Source organism: Phocoena phocoena, chromosome 14 (assembly GCF_963924675.1).
Source record: "Phocoena phocoena chromosome 14, mPhoPho1.1, whole genome shotgun sequence".
Lineage (NCBI taxonomy): Eukaryota > Metazoa > Chordata > Mammalia > Artiodactyla > Phocoenidae > Phocoena > Phocoena phocoena.
Window position 1 is genome coordinate 13,062,382 of NC_089232.1, and position 21,217 is coordinate 13,083,598.

Sequence of the window (21,217 nt, forward strand, 5' to 3'; positions counted from 1 at the left end):
AGAGGGTCGAAACTTACTTGGGGCATTTGTAAGGACTGAAGATGGCGCACGCACGCCCACAGATTTGCCTTTGAAGGTCTGGGGTAGGGGCCAGGAGAGTGTATTTTGGATAAACCCAGGGACCACACTTTGAGAGTCATCGCACAGTATCTGGCAGATGTGCAATCACAGGGGAGCTATGCCCCTGGTTCCTGCTGATTCTGGAATGTAACAGGCACTGTGTTCAACCAGGACTGCCAAAGACAGGCCCACAGGCAATCCATTGGAGAATGGGGAGAAAAGATAAATATAGGTGTCGTTATTATTCCTTCATGTCTATTTTAGCACACGGTTTGTGTAGTTTATACATAATTTAGTACACATATGTTGGGAGAACATATTAAAAGATTTTTAATCAATAGGGGCAAATCCAAAAAGTTTTAGCCCTTGCGTTAAACAATTGTTCCTATCTTCAAGGAGCTTAGAGACAGGAAGATAATGTCTCAAGTGGATAACCATAAAACAGGGCAGAAGGGAATACACAGCTTAAGAAAGCTACAGTTGGAGTTCTGCCAGAGCTAGGAAACAGGAGTCCTTATTTCCAGCTGCGCTGACGAGTAAACAAGACACAGTAATCAAGTACCAGGAACCAAGACAAATAGCCTGTGAGATGGGACTTGTGGGTTCATCAAAGAAGGACAGTCTCCCAGAGGCAAGTGTAGGGTCAAAGGCATGGAGAGGGGAGAGCGTCAGTCGTGTCTTCAGTGGAAAGAACAACTTGACTTCTCTGAAGCAGCGTTGATTATGGAGGTACCTGTGGAAATGTAGGCATTTGGACTTTATTTAGTGTTTAAGGAGGGACCACTGCTTCTCGCTGCTATGATCATGACTTGGTTTAATAAGGATGGTGGACCTGGTACATGAGCAACAGGGCAACTTGACCTAGTTTGAGGCCCCTGCTTTCCTACATGGCCTGGATCTGGTGATCCTGAACCTCAACTCCTGTGCCACCTGCCCTGCTGGCAACCCGGGGCAGCAGATGGATGAGGGACACCATGGCACCACCATCACCACCTGACAGGCACCGGGCTCTGCCCACAGGGCACGCAGAGTCACCATCGCACTGAACCTGCACTTTTATTCCAGGGATTCCCAACGTTTGACAGGGTGGAAGCCCTGTGGCCAAGACCTCTGGATCTGACCTGGGGACCAGATAAACTAAGGCTCAGAGCCAGACCTGTGGTAATGGAGGCAGCGGGCCCCACCTGCACAGGTTTTAGGATCTGGGGGTCCAAAATCTTGGAGCCAAGGTTGCCCCTGAGCCCCAGACCTTTCATTTGCAGGCCCTGAAAGTTTCACAGGAAGCAGTGATGTTCCTGCACTGTCTGGCCCTGGGGGTGTACCCCCAGCAATCATCCACGACTCCCTCCCCGCCTCCCCGGTGACCAGGCCCAACATGGCCAGCCAGCCACGGTGAGAGCACAGAGCAGCCAGGGAACAGCGCACAGCCCGCTGGCTCCAGACCCAGCTGGGCAGCCCCCTGAGAAACTCCTGCACCTGCATGGGGAGAAGGTGCACCAGGCAGCTCAGAGGGGACACCTCCCAGGGTCCGAAGGCTAAAGGAAGCCAGCTCCAGCCTGGCTATGCCGGCGCGTTCCGGAAGCGCCCCTGCCGCTGCCGGCTCAGGTCCTCAATCAGGCCCCGAAGCATCCGTGTCCAGTCGTCACCCTTCCGCATCGGGGTACAGCGCGCCTCCTTGTGCTCCAGGGCGAGGATCTCCGCGGGAGTCTCTGGGGTCAGCCCAGCAGCCAGCACGGCCTCCGGGAACTTGGCTGCAGAGGCGGGAGCCAGACAACAGCGGGGAGGGCTGCGGAGGCAGGGCAGGTGGGAACAGGGGGCGGAAGACAGAAGACAGAGGGACAGGTACAGAACGAAGGCCAGGAGGGAGAAGAAGGAACAGGGGAAGGGGAGAGGTAGGGTGCAGAGAAAGAGAGAGAGAAAAAGACATGTTTGGTCCCTTGAACTTATCTCTGCAAGCAAATTGCTCCTCCTTGTTGGAGGCCCAGCTCCCCCTTCCAGGATCACAGTCTCAAGACACAGTTCCACGCAGCACCCATCATGCTCATAAAAGCCATCTGTGGGAGTTCCCTGGCGGTCCAGTGGTTAAGACTCTGTGCTTCCACTGCAGGCGGGCATGGGTTCCATCCCTGGTCAGGGAACTAAGATCCCGCATGCAGCAAGGGGCAGCCCCCCCCAAAAAAGTCTATTTGTTCACATTCCTCTCTCCCCTGCTTGGGGAAGAGGAGGACCCCTGAAAGCCAAGGGGTCCCCCCGACACACAGGCACCCACCACCTGTACCTGGGCTGCCTCCTGTCCACCTGCTGGTAATGGTAGCTCACAGCCACGGCCGAGTGAGGGCACAGCAAGTACTGGTTCTCTTCCCAGCAGCGGCCCATGGTCTGGGTGATGGCCTCGTCTGACACTGACTGAGAAATTACTGCCTCTGAAAGCTGACAGGTTTCAGGGTCAGAGGGGTGGGAATCAGGGCTGAGGGGAAGTGGGGGAAAAGGGGAGAAAATTCCCGCCACGTAACATAGCCAGATATGCACCAGAAACTCGAATGAAACGTTCAGATTGAATGGCTCAGATTCAGCTCAGAGAAAAATCTGGTTTCCCACGTTTCCCAGTTTTAAATGGATTCACTCAAGTTAGGGGAAGGATACCTTTGAGTTTCAGGTCAACACATTTAGTTAGAATTTGGCTCATGAATCAGCAAATTAGTGTATGTAGTCTTGTTCAACAACGGGACAGAACACAGAGTAAGGGCACTCAAGCATTCCTGCTGCTTTGTTGTTGGCACGCCCCCTTCCTGTGGATGTGAGAATAGCTTCCCGTCAGTTCCCACCCAGCTCTTGTGGCACCTCCTTTAGGAAAACTCCCCACTACCTTTAAACAGAGGAAGGCTTCCTTCTCAGTGCTCCCTTGGTGTAGATGGTTTATTTGATCATTCTCTGAAAATTCACTGCATGCTTACAATGTGCCCAAAACCCTGCATATGCTCAACTGCAACCAATAGAGACCAGAGGGTGTTATAAATTGTTTAGATACCTTCCTGACCCATTAGGGTTCACAGAAGACAATGCATGTGTTTTATTTATCTTTGTATCTCCAGCACCAAGCATAGCTCCTGACTCATGGTCAATATGTAATATGAATGAGTGAATGAATGAATGAATGAATGCTGTTCCAGCAGTTGGAATATCTTCCGTGTACAGCGGGGGAGAGAATGAAGAATTGGGGGATATGGTGTGTGTCTTCATGGAGCATCTCATTTACATGAGGAGAAGGATTGTGGGTGTCAATACAAACCATTAAATAAGTTGAACTTTGGTTGTGTTATGGTCTGAATGTTTGTGTCCCTCCCAAGCTTATATGTTGAAGCCCTAATACCAATATGATGGTATTTGGAGGTGGGGCCTTTGGGAGTTAATTAGGTCATGAGGGTGGAGCCCTCATGAATGGGATTAGCGTCTTTATAAGAAGAGGTCAGAGGGCTAGCTAAATCTCCTTCCACGTATGAGAAGGCAGCCAACTGCAACCCAGAAGGGGGCCCTCACCAGAACTCAACCATGGCACCCTGACCTCAGTCCTCCAGTCTCCAGAACTGTGAGAAGTACATTTGTGTCGTTTCTAAGCCACCAGTCTGTGGTACTTTGTTATAGCAGTCCAAACTAATTAAGACAGGTTGCATCAAAAGAAGCATAGATTCCAGAAGACAGAAATTCCACTCCAGTCTGTATGGGTGTATCTAGTTCTGGAGACAGCCCTTTAAGATGGACATTGACCACTGAAAATTACGTCATGTAAGGGACAGCTAAAGGAGGGCTTAGCAGGTAAACGAAGATTCTCTTCAAGTATGGGAATCAGATGGCTCACCAGTGCACAAGCTAAGAAGTAACAGGTTCTAGCTTGATATAAAGAACTTCATAATGATTAGAGCTGATGTGAGGTAGTGAGGTCCTAGGCACTGGAGATATACACAGTCTGGATGACGATTTGGTGGGAATGTGGCAGAGAAAATTAAAAGCAAATTCAACATATGAAATTCTTTTTTATATTCAATAAGTTTTCATCGCCAGGTTACCTTAAAATAAAAGCAATCCCTCCCTAGGCTCCTACCCATCTGAGGAGATAAAATTTCTCCTTCTTTCTTTTTTTTTTTAAAAAAGCTAATAGAGCAATGGTCTCTGCTCATACTGGATGGGAAAAGTGGCTTCCAGTTATTATTGGAAATCAACAATAATAAATAAAAACAACAGTTAATATATTAAGCCCTATATTGCCAGGCAGTATACAAGGTTCTTCATGGGTATTATTTGACTTAAAATTCAACAATGCTATGAGGCAGGCATTCTCTTTATCCCCATTTTATAGGTGAGGAAATTGAAGCACGGAATTTAAGAAACTGGTCCAAGGTCTCACAGCTGGCTTGGAGTTAAGCCCCACCTGACTCTAAACCAATAACCTCTACTGCCTCTCCTCATTCAACAAAGAACTCCACATGACGTGACTGCAGGTGTGCCAGGCTCATCGTAGGTACTCAAGAAACAAGCATCCCCTTTCCTTGAACACATTTTCAAACCCCAAGTCTGGTCTTGTGGCTGCACCCTTTCCCTTCTCCATGGTGTATGGGTGGTAACTGACCTTGCTGTGCAATTCCTTGGGTAGACTCACACTTCGGGTCCTTTCAAACTGCTCCATGAGGGCTCTTGTCACCTGGCTGTCAGAGCCAGATAGCAGCCAGAAGATCCTCTCCATGTTGTACGGCACCTGGGCAGAAAGGCAGGGTCCCGAGGGTCACGCTGACCTCAGCCCTTGTCCACCTCCACCCAACCAACACCTGGGTCAGACCTGCACATCGCCTCACAGGCCCCACCTGAATGTCCATAGCTGATGCCAAGGTTGGTTTGACGGCCTCAGACAGAGAGAAGTCTCCCCGCTGGACGGTCCTGTGGATGATGTCATTGTAGTTCACTGCCACGACCAGGTGGATGGGCAGGCCCATTTTCTGAGCGATGAACCCAGCTTAAGAGAGGAGAACAATGGTTTCTTAGACACAACACCAAAAGCACAAACAACAAAAGAAAAAAAGTAGATAAATTGGACTTCATCAAAATTAAGAAGATTTTGTGCTTTTGGAAGCTTTTGTGCTTCAAAGGAGACTATCAAGAAAATGAAAAGACAACCCACAGAATAGGAAAAACTATTTGCAAATCATATATCTGATATAGGACTTGAAGCCAGAATATATAAAGATTTCTTACAACTCAACAATAAAAATAACCCAATTAAAAAATAGGCAAAGGACTTGAGTACATATTTCTCCAAAGAAGATATACAAATAGCCAATGAACACACGAAAAGATACTCAACATCATCAGTCATCAGGAAAACACAAACCAAAACCCCAGTGACATACCACTATATACCCACTAGGATGGCTAGAATCAAATTGATAGATAATAACAAGTCTTGGTCAGGATGTGGAGAAACTGGAACCCCCCCCATACACTGTTGGCTGGAATGTAAAATGGTGCAGTCACTTCAGAAAACAGTCCAGCAGTTTCTCAAAAAGTTAAGCACAGAGTTCCAATATGACCCAGAAATCCATTCCTAGTTTATATATACTCAACTGAAAGCAGGTCCTAAGCACAAATGTTCATAGCAGCATTATTCATAACGACTAAAAGATGGAAACAATCCAAATGTGCATTAACTGATAAATGCATAAACACAATGTGGTATAGCTATACAACAGAACAGTATTCAGCCGTAAAAAGGAATAAAGTACTGAAACACGCTACAACATAGATGAGCCTTGAAAACATTACACTAAGTGATGGAAGGTCAGATATTGGATGATTCTATTTATATAAAATGTCCAGAATAGGAAAATCTATAGAGACGAAATAGATTAGTGGCTGCCTAAAGCTCGGAGGGGTGAGGGGAAATGGGGGATGACTGCTAGAGGAACAGGACTTCCTTTTAGGGTGAGGAAAATGTTCTAAAACTGGTGATGGCCACACAAATCTGTGTATGTTAAAAACTATTAAGTTATATACTTTAAGTGGGTGAATTGTACGATACGTGAATCATAGAGCAATGAAGCTCTTACCAAAAAACAAGAAGGAAAGAGTAGGAGAAGGTGACTGTGCCCTGACACTGTTCCCGTGCCAAACCCTGCCCCCAAGCATGCTTGCCACCATTTGCAGAAGAGAAAATGGAGGTTCTGAGAAGTTGAAATGACCCATCCAAAGCCTGCTAAGTGGCAGACTAAGGATTTGAACTAGGTCTGTCTAAGTCTAGAGCACATGCTGAGTCCCCTGACTCAGTCTCCTAGAACCAGCGCCCTCAGACTGCGTCCCCTGGAAAGGGACTGAGAGGGCACAGAGCAGCAGCCTCAGTCTACCCCAATAGCGGTGTCTATTGGCATGGAACAAACAAGGAATTCCTCACCCTGAAAGACGGAAAGCCCAGAAAGGCAACGTAGTTTGGGGGAAGGTTCCTACTGCCATGAATGGCTTACCTCTGATGAGTAGGTAAAAGGAGTTAAGGATAACCACACCACCCAACATCACTCTTAATTTTGCAAAGCACATTCACAGTCTTATTTCACGTGATCCTCAGTAAACATCACGATATCCTTGTATGACAGAGGAGCGACGGAGGCTCAAGGGGTCCAGGGGCTTAAGGTCAAGCAGCTAGTTCCTGATGGAGCAGGGCTAGATCGGAGTCCCCTCTGCAAACATTGCTTTTGTGCCAGGCACTGTGGCAGATACTGGGACGTGCGCAGGTGGCATCACTCCCTGGAGGGTGATGCAAATGGGCAGCCATGGATGGGGAAGAAAGCTGAGCCATCCTGGTCTAACAGCCAGCCTGCCGTTCTTTCCATCCCTGTGCTAGCTGAAGTCAGGAAGACTCCTGACCGCTAAGATACTTTCATGGTCTCACCTAAGCTGTCCTGGACGCCCATCAGAAGCGATGCCACTAACAGAACCATCAGAAAAAAAGTATGCCAATCAGGAGGCCAACTTCTCTGTGCCTCAGCTTCCTCATTATAAAATGGAAATAACAGTATCGTCCCCCTCACAGGCGCACGTGAGGATTTAAGGAGTTAATACGAGAGAAGCATTTAGAGCAGTACCTGATGCATAGTCAGTGCTTGATAAATGTTAAGTATTATTATAGGAAATGATTTGAATGCCACGTAGCTCTATAGCTCTTGACCCTCATAAAGTTCACAGACACGCATAAAGAATCTTATTTCTGCTCCGTGGTCATCCTGAGAGATATGATAAGTGTTCCAATCTTTGATAGCTGAGGAGCTGAATCTAAGAGACAAGACGTTTAGCTAGTAAAGGACAGAACTGGCACAGAAGCCTAAGTCCAGGACTTTTTGCACATCACACGGTGCCAGGCGAGCCCTTATCTTCAGAGCGGGCAGCTGGCTGGAGCTGGGAGGAAAGTCCACGCTCCTGGCAGAGGGCACTGCCAGCCGGGCCAGCGGCTGAACCTTGACATGGTCTCCCCACGTTCTGCTGAGCAAACACATCAGATCAGGCAGCCGGAGCACCTCGGGGTTAACCCATCCTCCTTCCCCTGTGGCAAGAGGCCAGGATGTCACCCCCAGGGAGTTGGGGCAAGTTTTCTGGAAGCTTCTTGTGTGTCATTTCCCATCACTTAGGACCCAACCTTTATCCTCAACCAAAGTGCAGCTGGGAGGACGGGGACCACAGGTGTTTTTCTGGAAAGCCCATTTCCGCCCAGGGGTCTCCTTACCTGCGAGGCTACCGGCAGCCCCCGATGGCACAACCACCTCCACGGGGGGCGGTGGGTGCAAGTCTAAGGTTGGTGCACACCGGAAATAAGCGAAGAAGTGGTGGGCCATCTGCACGAGGACCCGGGACCAGTTGATGGAATTCAGACTCATCAGACTGTGTTCCTTGACAAAGGCCACGTCGGCAAACACGGCCTTGATGGGCTCGTCCAGCTCATCGCTGTTCCCCTCCACTGTCAGAGGAGAGAGGAGAGGGAGTTATCATGAAGAACTCCCGGGGGGCCAGCACGTGCCCATAAGGTCAGCATGTACTCCTAGGCTGAGACCATCCTGCTGGGACCTTCACTCAAACCACGTCTCATATCCTTGGGGTCACATTTCCAATGTTTCTACCATTATCTAAAACGAAAGAAAATGTCAGCTTTCTGGGATATTAGGGGGAGAATTCCTCTTCGTATTCCATGCCCACTTCCCCGGGCTCTGGGGATGGTTTATCAGATTGTGAGATGGTGAGAGGCTGGGCTTTACTTCACCGGCCTCCATCAGGGGCTGGAGGGAAAGAGTCGCTCTTCCCACGTGGGTCCCTAGTCCAAGTTGCACCCCTCAACCCAGCCTAACCAGCAATCAAGCCAATATTGTTCTCTCATCTGAAACCTGGGTCTGTTTCTCCACTGGGTCCAAGCTTGGAAGACAGTGGGGGAAGATTATCAGGGGAAATGCCAGAGTAGGCACCGAGGTTATTTATTTTTTTAAAAAATAAATTTGTTTATTTATTTATTTATGGCGGAGTTGGGTCTTTGTTGCTGCACGAGGGCTTTCTCTAGTTGCGGCGAGCGGGGGCTACTCTTCGTTGCGGCGCGCGGGCTTCTCATCACGGTGGCTTCTCTTGTTGCGGAGCACGGGCTGTAGGTGCACGGGCTTGTGGCATGCGGGCTCAGTAGTTGTGGCTCGTGGGCTCTAAAGCACAGGCTCAGTAGTTGTGGCGCACGGGCTTAGTTGCTCCACGGCATGTGGGATCTTCCGGGACCAGGGCTCGAACCCGTGTCCCCTGCACCGGCAGGCGGATTCTTAACCACTGCGCCACCAGGGAAGGCCGGCACTGAGGTTATTATTCATTCCACCCTTCATCGTGTAGCAGTAATGAGGCTGCAGGACTGACTCCAGATCCATGTACAGGGGGGATATTTGCTGGGGTGCTAGGAAAAGATTCACTGTTTTTAAGAGAGAGCCACAGGAAGAGAGACGTGGTTACCTTCAGTAACCATCATATGCCACAAGAGGAATGAGGCTGAATGGAAGATGGAGCAGAGAACCTGGCTCCAGTGAACCAGCCAGTCGGGAGCCTATCCCACCTCTAGACTTCCAGGGACGTGAGCTGAAAAGTATCCCTGTTCAAGCCAGTCTGAGTTAGATTTTCTGTTACTTCCAACCAAAAACATCCCAAGTAATATATAACTAGCCCTTGCTGATTATCCTGTGCTTAAGAAGAACCAAGTATACAGTGTATATGGAAATGTATGACTTTAGAAAACATTAGTGTCCAACACACAACAATCCCGGTGGCCCATCTCTACTCCCTGAGCTCACCAGCCCAACAGAAAACATGCCCACCGTTAGCTCCCGAACTAACACACGTCCTCCTGGAAACCAAATCAGAAGATTCCAGAAAGGAAGGGAAGAATTTGAACAGTCCTGTTTTAGGAACAAAAACTAATTCCTTTAAAGGTTCCTGCCTTATTTTCTTGAAGCGCAGAACACGTATGAAACAGAAATGCCCTTTGCCTCAGGCAATAGCACATTTATGACATACTGTGTTCATCACCATCCACGTGTCTGCCACTATTTTTCTTTTCTTTCTTCTTTTTAAAATTTTTTGGCCATGCCACACAGCATGCGGGATCTTAGTTCCACAGCCAGGGTCGAACCCACGCCACCTGTGTTGCAAGCGCGGAGTCCTAACCACTGGACCACCAGGGAAGTCCCTGCCACTATTTTTCAAATGTGCACCATTCTCCAGCCCATGGTCAGGAACGGTGCTTCTACACATGCCCTTAGGTCAAAGCCTTCCAACATCTGTGTACAAGGAGGGAAGGGCGTAGGTGCAGATTAGAGGTACAAAATGCTCTTCTCCGCTTTGATTCTAGGTAAAGACAGTCCTAGATTGATAAATAGCAATTTTGGTGCTTAGGGTGTAACAGGGACACTCAGGAACCTGAACCTTGTACATTAAAATCTTGCCATGACTGCAGGAAAATGCAGCCAGATATGGGTAATTCATTACTAAGGCTAGCGTGTAAGATTTTTGCCAATGCCCGCCTCAGCTAAAGCATCAACTTTTCAGTGGAATGCGTATGTGCTTGCTAAAGAAAAGAGTAGCAGGGGCTTTTTGTTTGCTCTTGAACAAATAGACAAAGAATATTCATACCTACTCCCATGGGTAAGGTTCGTTCTCAATGTTCTTTTGGTCCTTGACAAAATTGGTGTTATATAAAAACATCATCTATGGGATTATAACAGGAGGCCAGGCCAGTTATAGAAGGAAGGTTTTCTGCCACCACATTTGCTGTCCTGCCAGGTGAGTGACCAAACCAAGCCAGGCCACCTGGACAGCTTGCCCAAGGCCACAGTGCACAAAACCTCACCAAGACCCCTACTGCTCATATTCCAACCCCTTCCTTGGGGCTACCTGGGGTGTAGTAGGGTGTCAGAGGTAGAAATAAAAAGTATGGCTCCACTCAAACCCATCCCGCCTTCCTACACTCTTGAACTCCGTAATGATTAAACGCACTCAGAACAGATGGCCAGACATTAAGGAGATGGCTTTTTGCCTCTCTGCAAACACAAACGCTACGATTCGTGATGTGGCTCAGGAAGGGGGGGTCACTAGCGATGGGTCCCACTGAGTAGCTTCTTATTTTAAATACTTAGACCTGCTAACCAAGTGCATAGCTTAGTTGATTCAACACTGCGAGGGAGGGCATGAGCTGCCAACATGCAACAGCACATTCTCTTAAAAATATTAAACATGTTTTTGCTATCTGAACTTCAGTGCCCTGGGACAGAACCCAAGTCAGTTGGCTCAGGCTATGACTCTGGGTAGCTGCCTGTAGATATGGCACCAGCAGGGTGAACGTGCAGGGAAGTGGCATTCTATGGGGTATGGTTTTCAACTCGCACTTCCTCGGTGGTACTGTCAGTATTGGTTTATGCACCTGTCACCTCCAGTAGTTTCTGAAACCGTGTAGCCACGAGCCTGCTCAGAGCTAAGCCACGGCATACACCAACCTCTAAATATGACTGATGAAGGAAGGGAAGGAGAGAGAAAGGGGAGGAGGAAGGACGGTCAGCTAGTCAATTGACTAGTTTTCTAGGCTCCCAAAACAGACCACTCGAGGCAAAGCCATGCTGTCCCCGGAGCCTCTGTCCCGGCACTCACCTCCAAACACGTGGACATTCTCTCTCAGCACTGTCGTCATCTGGAGCTCCTGAATCTTTGTGCAGCGACCTTTGGGCAGCAGAACAATGATGTCCACGTTCTCTGCCCCCTGAACACTCTCGATAGCAGCACTCCCTGTGTCCCCAGAAGTTCCTGGATGGGAAGAAGGAGGAACCCTCCTCTTTAGGACGAGGGAGATGGAGAAGGAAAGCAATGGCCCCTAAAGCACTGTCGCCAAGTGAGGCAATATCCTGGAGGGTAGGAACCCAGTACTTAATCTGGGGTCCTTGAACCTCCAAGGGATCCACGGATAGAAATCAGGGCATCTGTGAGCTTGGCGCCATATCTTCTGTGTATTTTATGTATTTAAAATATTATTCTAAGAAGGTTCCACAGCCTCCACCGGACTGTCAAAAGGGTCTGTGGCACAAGAAAAGTTTAAGAACCGTGCTCTATAAATTAGGAGGTTGGGATTACCATATACACATTATTATACATAAAATAGATAACCAACAAGGACCTACTGTAGAGCCCAGGGAACTGTCCTCAGTATTTTGTAATAACCTATGAGGGAAAAGAATCTGAAAAAGAATAGATAGATAGATAGATAGTTAATGTATAACTGAATCACTGTGCTGTACACACACACACAGAGTACTGTAAATCAACCATACTTCAGTTTAAGAAAAAGAATCCTGCTCTGGAAGAACCAATAACACACTCCCCGAGAGACATCAGTGGAGGGCATCCTGTGGGTGGACCCTGGCAAGCTGGGGCACTGTAGGGCTCCAGGGCACACGGCCATGATGCACACCTACAACCACGGTGATGTGTTTCTTCCTCTTCTCCAGGAAGTACTGCAGGAACTGTGCTACACAGCACAGGGACAGGTCCTTAAACGCGTAGGTGACCCCATGCCACAGCTCCAGCACGTTCAGCCCATTCCTCAGTCTGGATAGATGGACCACCTCTTTGTGTCGGAATCTGCTGAAGGCTCGGTCGATCAGATCTGCGAGGGGAGAGAGGGGACGTTGGACGGTGATTAAAGGCCATTCTCTTGTCCCTCAAGTTCACTCTCAGTCTCTTTACACTTTTACATTTGAAGTTTCTTTCCCTTGTTACCAGATAAAAAGACCAGAGGTTTTTATCATAAAGGATACTGTGTATGAATCTAATTGTTTAATCCTAGGAAAAATGTCTGAAAAGGCATGAACTAAACTGTTCATGGATTCCTCATAGTGATGGCCCCAGAGACCAGAATTGGTGCTGTAAGACTTTCATTTTTCACTTTATAAATCGCTTCATCATTTGGATTTCTTGTGTGCATTATTCCAATGAGATTCAATTAAACAACTGCATAAGAAACAAGCAAATGTCTCATCTCTTCTCATTTTCCTTCCTAAAGACAGAGACTTATTTGTTTGTTTTTGCATTACTTAATCTCACATCTGTGATGCCAGAACCTTGAGATGGTTTACTTAGAATCCTACCTAAGGCTAAGGTCATCTAGAGTAGTGTTTCTGAAACTTTAATTAGTGAACCAATCACCTGGGATCTTAAAATGCAGGTCTGGGGTCTCTAGGTCAGAGAAGTCTGAGAATTCTAATATTCTAATATGTACATCAGTGCGGGTCATCGAGCTACATTTTGAGTCCTCTTCTTCTCGGCCCCAAACTCTCACCATTACATTTGGTCCACAGACCAGCAGCGCTATTATCATCTGGACGTTTGATAGGAATGTAGAATTCTCAGGCCCGCCCTAGACCTACCGAATCAGAATCTGTGTTTTAAAGATATTCCCACAGAGTATCTGTAGGCACATAACAGTCTGAAATGAGCTGGACCAGAACTCTCTCAAAGTCCCTTCTGGAATTACCATTAAAGGAGATAAAACAGCAATCTGAGGGTCTGGGTGTTTTATATACAGGAAGGAAATACCCCACATTCAAGCATCTCAGGACAATAGCAAAATCCCTTGAAAGGGTTTTTTAAAAATAAGCAAAAAAAAAAAAAAAAAATCTCCGCAGATCACTTTGGCATTCATCACACTGGAGGTGGGAGCTGGAATGAATTAACCCTTTGGGGATATTTCCAATTCTGGGATTCCAGAGTCTGGAAAAAACTCCAAAGTTTCAGAAATGTGGCTAGGGACCTCCTAGGGGTTAAATGATGGATTCGCAACTCCATGGTGGGCTGGGCTGGCAGAAGAGTGAGATGGGAGAGTAGAAAGGCAGGGTCTGCTCACCGTTTAAGTCATCTCTTGGAATGAGCTCGGGGCCAATGAAGAGGCTACACAGCTCCTTCACCAGGCTGGGGTAGGAGACCACACTCCACTGACGCAGGGTGTCTCTGTCCAGCTGAGGCAGCTTCTCGGGCATGTAGAGGCCCCCATCCGGAGCATAGCCAGAGAAAAGGGCCCCTTCAAAGTCAACCCGTGGGGCCATCCCTCGAGTACTGACGTACCACATGATCCTGGAGGCCTGCAGAGGGAACAGTCCCAGAGACACTTGATCTCCAAGCTCAGTACCCCATGGGACGATGCTGAAGTACACCCAGCCCCTTCGGCTAGCCCCTGGGCCATCATCCAGACTGGGAGGCTGGAGCTCTGTGAAATCTCAGGCCAGCTTCACCTGAGACTGTGCAAATCCTGACCTCTCCAATCAAAATGAGGTAATTCTACTGACCTACTGCCAAGGGAGAGGGGGTACTGGAGCATTCTGGGAAAGGAGAACACTTGGTCCTCACTGATGAGGAAGAAGTCCTTGGGGTGGGGAGAAGGAATAAAAATAAGGCAAGTGCCATTTTGATACCCCTCTCGATAAGGAGAGGATGACACACTTGATTATACTCCCTTCTGAGAGATGTATCTACTTCTGCTAAAAAAATAATCATCACCTTCAATGGATTTTTAGCAATGCTGCCTATAACCTAATGGTTCTCCACTCTGGTAGTTTGTTGCAATCAGCTTGGGAGTGTTTAAAAAAAATACCCCTACTTGGGACTCTACCTGGATCAATTAAATTGAAATCTCTACATGAGGCTCGTTGGGTGGGTCTAATATGCAGCAAGGATGAAGAATAGGGTGGCCAACCCATCCCAGTTTGCCCGGGACTTCCCTAGTTTTAAAACTGAAAGCCCCAAGTCCCAGGAAACCCCTCAGGCTCAGGAAAACTAGTACGGTTAGTCATCCCAGGTGAAAACCAGTGCCCTACCTCTCAGTCTGATCCTAAAATAGTTAGAAGTGCTGATATGCTACTCTATCATCTGGCCCCGCTAACTGGTCCTGTCTGGATGCAGAACTCGGATTAGCATGGAAGGGGATAGGGTCCAAGGGCACCCCAGGCCTAACTCTGGTCACACTTGACATCAGTTAGGTTCCCAGGAGCCAAGAACCATGTTAAGCACCTAGGCTTGAGCTCGGAACACCTTTCTCTGGATCACGGCTGTGAATTCTGATTATAAATCCCCACAACACCTCTGGGGATGAATTTGACTAGACATAGCTCTCAGTACCAGCTTGGACTTACTTCTGTGCCAGGGCCAGAGGGGAACCCTGGGGACAAAGCCACCTGAAGCCTTCCACCTATGAGCAAGGGAATGAGCTAGCATTGACCTGGAGGAATTCTGGTTCCCTAGACTGTGACTCTCTGCCCTGTGCCACTCCCAAGCCTACGAACACGAATGCATCCAACTTTGAGAGGCAGAGACAAGTTGAATTGTCCAAATCATGAATCTTTTGAAAGTGAAAGTGGACGTTATTAATAATTACGCTGGGACAATGGGGATAAACCAGAACCGTCTCAGGCAAACTGGGACACATCACCTTGTATAGGGGTGCATGGCACAGAAATGAAGTCAGGCAACTCCAAAAGCCAACTGCAGGGAGTACGCAAAGAAGGCCCAGTGTCTCACAAACCACAACAGGGTGGGAGGGCACAGGGCTAGCAGTGCCTTCAAGCAAAAGAGTAATTTCTGTAACTCTGCGGCAAGGGTTAAAGCCAATGCATACTACCCAAGACTCTGGAGTAACGGGAGGGTGATCGTGCCTGGCCACTTCCCGGGGTCAGATTAAAGGCAAGAAGGCAACTGGGCTGCCAGAGAAGCTGTGGCAAGCATGAGGGCAGTCAGAGCTACAGAGAAGCGCAAAAGAAAATATCTGCGGAATGCACTTTCCTGGGGCGCTGGTCTCTGTTCCCGGCTCCACCTGGCCCAGGAACAAAGGAGAGGGCCTGAGGCCGGGCTCTGCACGTGTCAGTGGGAAGAAGTGGACTGATAAGCACACGGGCGGTTGTCTGCACCAGGAAGGTCCGCCTCCGCTGTGCTATCCAAAAACCCCAAGGGGCAGCCTTCTGACGCCAACACGGCAAAGCTACATGCACTATACACCACTGGGTTCAGTGTAAGGTAAACTGGAGAGAGAAGCCCTTAAGTAGAAGCCGCTGCCACAGGACGTGGAGAAGCTGACGAAGAAAATCAGGCACTCTGTTTGGACTGCTGTATGCGGGCTGTATGGGGGGCTCCAAGCATCCGACGGGGACTGACCTAAGTGACCTCTAGCGCACGATTTTATAATTTGCCTCTGTGACTCCGCTGGGCCCTATTCCAGAGTGGAGACAGGTCAGAAAAACTCTGACCAATAATCTGGATGAAAAGCAAGGGAAACAAGAGAGCGCCGCAAGACAAGGAAACGTTTCGAGAAGGGTTCCTCCAGGAGGCGAAGAGATTTCTGAGCAGGGGTGAGGCCATGGGGAAGACTTAAACCTCTGCGGCCGAACCCCTGGCAGCCGATCGCTGACCTCGGACTGCGGCCCCTGGGGGTGGAGGCCCCGGCAGTCCCACGGCAGGCGCCGGCCTCTCCAAGGTCACTGGGCACCAGTCCTCCGGCTGGCCTGGTCTTGGGCCAAGACGGTTTTGATAGGGTCTTAAAGGCTCCACTCCCAGCCTCTGAAAACCCCACAGACTTCTCAGTGTCGGGGCTCTCTGAGAATTGCAGAAATCCTGCCCAAAGTGCAAAGCATCGGGAACCCTCAACCCTCCCAGGTTCCTCCAAGTCGCAGCGCCCGAACTAGAGACTGAAGAAAGGGGTTAGGGAGGCCGATCCAGCCACGCTGAAATGCGGGTTGAGCGAAAGTTCCAGAGCTCAAAAGTCTCGCTACCGATTACCCCGGAGAAGGCGCCGCGTTCACCGGAAGAGGACCCGGAAAGGCGACCCGAGGCCGGCGCGCGCGTGCTGGACGCTCGGCCGCTGAGGCGCCTGCTCCCGTGGGGGCGGAACCGCAATCCCCGCCCCGGAATCGGCTGGCCGGGCGGGAGAGTGGGAGGGCTGCGGGGTCCGGGCCGGGCACGTTTACCTGGTGCCAGGCTCCGGGAGTGGCGGGGCGCGGCCCGGGGGGCGGATCGGGCGCGGCGGGAGTGCCCGGTTCCGGACGTGCGCGCGGACGCGGGGGCAGCGGCCAGGCTTCCGGTCGGAGGATGAGCCGGGCCACCTGGCAGGGAGGCTAAGGGCGGAAGAAAGCGGCGTGGGAAGGGGTGAAGGAAGGAGCGACAGGGAATGATAACGAGAGGGAAACCATTTATTCTTCACTTAGTATGCTTTTCTGACACTTTGCTAAGCGCTTTATTCACAGTCTCTTAAATCTTCCTTGCAAGCCCCGGAAGCACCACATCGTCGCACGTTTCAGGGTAGAAAACTGAGCGCAAGATGCAAAGAAGAAAGGCCCTTATCGTCTCTGGGCTTCATGCTTCCCACCTACGAAAGCTGGAAGGCTGACAAACTGTTTCTCAAACTAGGGTTAGTGAGTCAGGAATTCAGAATCCACAGGGACACATGACATCGTATTGTAGGAAAACACTTTTTATTAAGCACGGATATATTCTAGGGTAAAATGCCTCCCCAATTTATTTTAAAGAAATAAAGCAAGACGTGAAAAAATGTCTTCCAGATATAGCCAAATGCCCTTGGATTCACGTCCCTGCTCCTGGGACCCGACCCACTTAGATGGCAAAATTTGTGGAACTGGATGTGACAGATGCCGGATAAGGTTTAGACTTGCCTCTAGGCCGGGCTTGGTCACTGTAGGTGGTCCCACTGGGCGTCATGGGGATGGAGGGAATGGCCGCCCTCTGGTGTTGCCCTTACTTCTGCTATCTTCCTTCTATTTATGACATTCTCCTAAACCTGTGGTCTCTGCTTACTCAAGTTACCTGCCCCCCAAACTTTGGCCCACACATGGTGTCCACATCCATATAAGTCCACACACCTGCCGTTGACTGACTCCAGTCTGAGTGGGTCTCAAATTCCTGAAAGAGAAAGTCTGACTGGTCACTGCTCAGCTTATAGATTGTTGTCATGGAATTCACACAGTGGCCAGAAGGGCCATTCCCAGTGAGGAATATAGGTCAGGCAGGGACCTGCAAAGAGTTTCCATCCCCTGCATCAAATGTACTTAATAACTGAAAGGCCAGGGAAACTGAGACCCATGGCAAAAATGCCATAATATGCCACAGAGTTTGTTACAATACTCATAACCAACCAAGCGTCTTCTATTGCTGGATGCTTCTTATATGTATGGTTTTTTTTTTTTTTGCCGGGGCATGTGGGATCTTAGTTCCCCGACCAGGGATCAAACCCACCTCCCCAGCACTGGAAGGGCAGAGTCTTAACCACTGGACCACCAGGGAAGTCCCTGTATGGTTCTTCTATGTATTAGTTATGCACCCTTTTCTATCATACTAAATAACTTCCTCTATTTCTGAATTTATTTGGAATAGCAGTAATTGTGCCTAATTAATAAGAATCATAGGTGCCTTTTAATGTTCTGATAACTGGTTTTACTCAATAACTTTTGATAAGCTTGTCGAATACATTTGAGAAGGGTACAAACAGTTCTGCAGTTAATGTTACTTCGTGTTGCTCTTTTTTTTATTTTCTTCATAGCATTTATTGCTCTCAGACTCATGTGCTTGTTGGCTGTCTTTCTCTCCTCTCTATTCTAATGGAAGCTCTATGAGAGCATGGACCTTATTTGTTGTATCCACCACTCTCTCCCCTAGAACAGTCACTGGCCACACTCAGTACATGTTTGTTGAATGAATGAATAAAATGCATAGAAAACAAAATTGACTTGTTTAAAATATTAGCCATCTGGATGTCGCTGGTAACTCATTTAGCAAAGGCCAGCCTACAAAAGTTGATTGGATACTAGTGTGAAATTCCATCACACTAGTGGTGGCTGTGTTAAACGTCCCTGGAAAACAATGGTCAGCAAGAAAGTTTCAAGCTTCAGCATGAGACGCACTTTTGCAGTTCCATACATTGAGAATTAGACAACCCGCATAGACTGAAGTGATCTTAAATGCAGAAAGGGAATCTGCAGACTGTAAAACTTTCTTATTCCTCTGGGTGAGCCAAGCAACCATTTCCCATGGCCCAAACCCGAATGTAGACCCTATTCTAAGAACCTTTTGATGGCGTTAGGTCAGTGGTTCTCACACTCCCAGGCGTATAAACATCATTTAGGCCTATGCTTCTCAAACTGCAATATACCAAAGCTTCACCTGAAGATTTTGTTAAATATGGATTTTAATTCAGTAGATCCGGGGTGGGGTGTGAGATCCTGTGTTTTTAACAAGTTTCCAGGCGAGACCAATATTGCTGGTCTGAGAACCCCACTTTGAGTAGCAAGTACCTAAGAAGTTTGTTTAAAATGCAGATTCCCGGGTGCCATCTCTAAGATTCTGATTCAGAAAGTCAGTGGCAGAGACCCAGGAATCTTTATTTTTAACTAGTGCCCCAGGTGACTCTGATTCAAGTGATCTGTTGGCATATTTAGAGAAATTTTGCATTTGACCGTTGTAATAAAAAAAAAACCTCAAGAAGAACAAGGAGGGCTTTCCTGGTGGCACAGTGGTTAAGAATCCGCCTGCCAGTGCAGGGGACACGGGTTCGATCCCTGGTCCGGGACGATCCCACATGCTGCGGAGCAACTTATCCCGTGCGCCACAACTACTGAGCGTGCGCTCTAGAGCCCGCGAGCCACAACTACTGAGACCACGCGCCGCATCTACTGAAGCCTGTGTGCCTAGAGCCCACGCTCCTCAAGAGAAGCCACCGCAATGAGAAGCCCGCACACCGCAACGAGGAGTAGCCCTTGCTCGCCACAACTAGAGAAAAACCCGCGCGCAGCAACGAAGAGCCAACACAGCCAAAAATAAATAAATAATTAAATAATAAATAAAAGAAGAATAATGAGCTAACAAGCTGCCTTGAACAAAGGCAAAAATGGCAACTAGGGAAATAGGAAAAGGGTTTGGGGGGGATAGAGAGGAAGCTTTTTATGGGGACCCTCTCACCGGTGGTGAGGAAGATTGACTCAGGGTAATGCTCACGTTACAGCGCTTCCAAATGGCCTTTGGACACCTAAAAATGTCCAACACAGAAGTTCGTGAAGGGGTTAGTGACGTCATGAGCTCTTAGTATAGAGCATGACGTCCTTCCTAACAATGAGCCTGGATTCATATTTCAGGAAATAATTGGAGCAACAGCTCCTTTTTAGAGGCAATTAGAAATACAAGAGCGTTAACATTTAACTTCATCCCCTATACTCTCCTCCTCGCTCTGTCTGCTCGGGCCACAATGGTGCCCACCTCTTCCTCCACGTGACAAGCATGGCGCCACTTCAGGTCTTTGCAACTGCTCTGTCCTCCGCCCAGAATGCTCTTCCTCTCGGTGCAGTCAGGTTTTTGCTCCAAGGTCTCCTAATGCGAAAGGGCTTCCATAACCACTTGGTCTAAAACAGTACTTAGTTATCCTACGCTGCTTTACTCTTCACCATAAACTTAACACCACCGGACACTCTAGAGGGTCACTGGTTTCTCTTCACACTAGTGGAAGCTCCCAGGAAAATAGGGAATAGTTCTGCTCCATTCTCTGATTTATCCCCTGTGCTTAGACCGTGCATGTCATATAGTAAATGCCCCATAATGTATTTGCTTAAGGAAGACATTACTACAGCAATGGAGATGCTTTTCCCCCTCTCTACCCTGACACCTTCCCTTCCTCCTGGTCCCAAGGTTCTTACCAGCACGCTGACCGGGAATGAGAACAATCAGTTACCTCTTTTTAATAACGAACGCTGCGGGCTTCCCTGGTGGTGCAGTGGTTGAGAGTCCGCCTGCCGATGCAGGAGACACGGGTTCGTGTCCCAGTCCGCGAGGACCCCACATGCCGTAGAGCGGCTGGGCCCGTGAGCCGTGGCCGCTGAGCCTGCGCGTCCAGAGCCTGTGCCCCGCAACGGGAGAGGCCTCAGCAGTGAGAGTCCCGCGTACCGCAAAAAATGCTGCTCTGAGTGTGGTTACTCTCTTTTGTCTTTCTCAACAAATTATAGAAAGAAAAAAGAGTAAGGTCAACATATAATAATTTATTACTTCAGGTGAGTTACAAAACGATAAATGACCATCAAGTTGACACAGGTATTGTACACGGCATGTGGATGACACAGGTCTCGGTCACAGAGAACAAGCCTGAGACAACATGGGACACGAGTCAGGCAGGTCAGTCATAGATCAAGCCGAGGCTGGGAGGAGAGTTTGACTGTCTAGGACAGGGGTCAGCAAACTATAGCCCACGGGCTAAATTTGGCCCACTGCCTGTTCTTCTGGATACAATTTTACTGGAACCCAGCTGTGCCCATTCATCGGAGTACTGCCTATGGCTGCTTTTGCACTAAGACAACAGAGTGGAGAAGCTGCACCATCGACCCTATGGCCCGTGTCAACTGGAAAAAAAATGCACAGAAGTTGAGAATTGTGTTTTATTCGGTGGACTGGCTGAAGACTTAAGCCCGGGAGGCAGCCTCTCAGATAGCTCTGAGGGACTGCTCTGAAGAGGTAAGGGAGAAGCCAGGATATATAGGAGTTTTTGCAACAAAGACCAGGTAGTCGGAACATTAAGAGATTACTATTA

General features: G+C 48.6%; 1 protein-coding gene across 1 annotated transcript; it reads right to left on the minus strand.

Annotated features, from left to right (window-relative positions):
- Nucleotides 1-1,100: 1,100 nt before the first annotated feature.
- On the minus strand, nucleotides 1,101-16,682 carry THNSL2 (threonine synthase like 2). Its single transcript, XM_065891182.1, has 9 exons — nucleotides 16,605-16,682; nucleotides 13,499-13,733; nucleotides 12,068-12,262; nucleotides 11,254-11,406; nucleotides 7,820-8,050; nucleotides 4,917-5,065; nucleotides 4,685-4,810; nucleotides 2,339-2,490; nucleotides 1,101-1,846 (listed from the first exon to the last, which is right to left on the minus strand). The coding sequence occupies exons 2-9, from the start codon at nucleotides 13,719-13,721 to the stop codon at nucleotides 1,621-1,623; spliced, it is 1,455 nt and encodes a 484-aa protein (XP_065747254.1). The 5' UTR covers nucleotides 13,722-13,733; nucleotides 16,605-16,682; the 3' UTR covers nucleotides 1,101-1,620.
- Between the last annotated feature and the right edge of the window lie 4,535 nt (nucleotides 16,683-21,217).

Excerpts from the sequence above, each read along its gene's own strand:
- THNSL2 (XM_065891182.1), bottom strand. The coding sequence starts at position 13,721 with ATGTGGTACGTCAGTACTCGAGGGATGGCCCCACGGGTTGACTTTGAA. Across the intron at positions 5,066-7,819 it reads GGCTGCCGGTAGCCTCGCAG|CTGGGTTCATCGCTCAGAAA; the intron begins GTAAGGAGACCC and ends TCCTCTCTTAAG. Across the intron at positions 4,811-4,916 it reads CATCAGCTATGGACATTCAG|GTGCCGTACAACATGGAGAG; the intron begins GTGGGGCCTGTG and ends CTTTCTGCCCAG.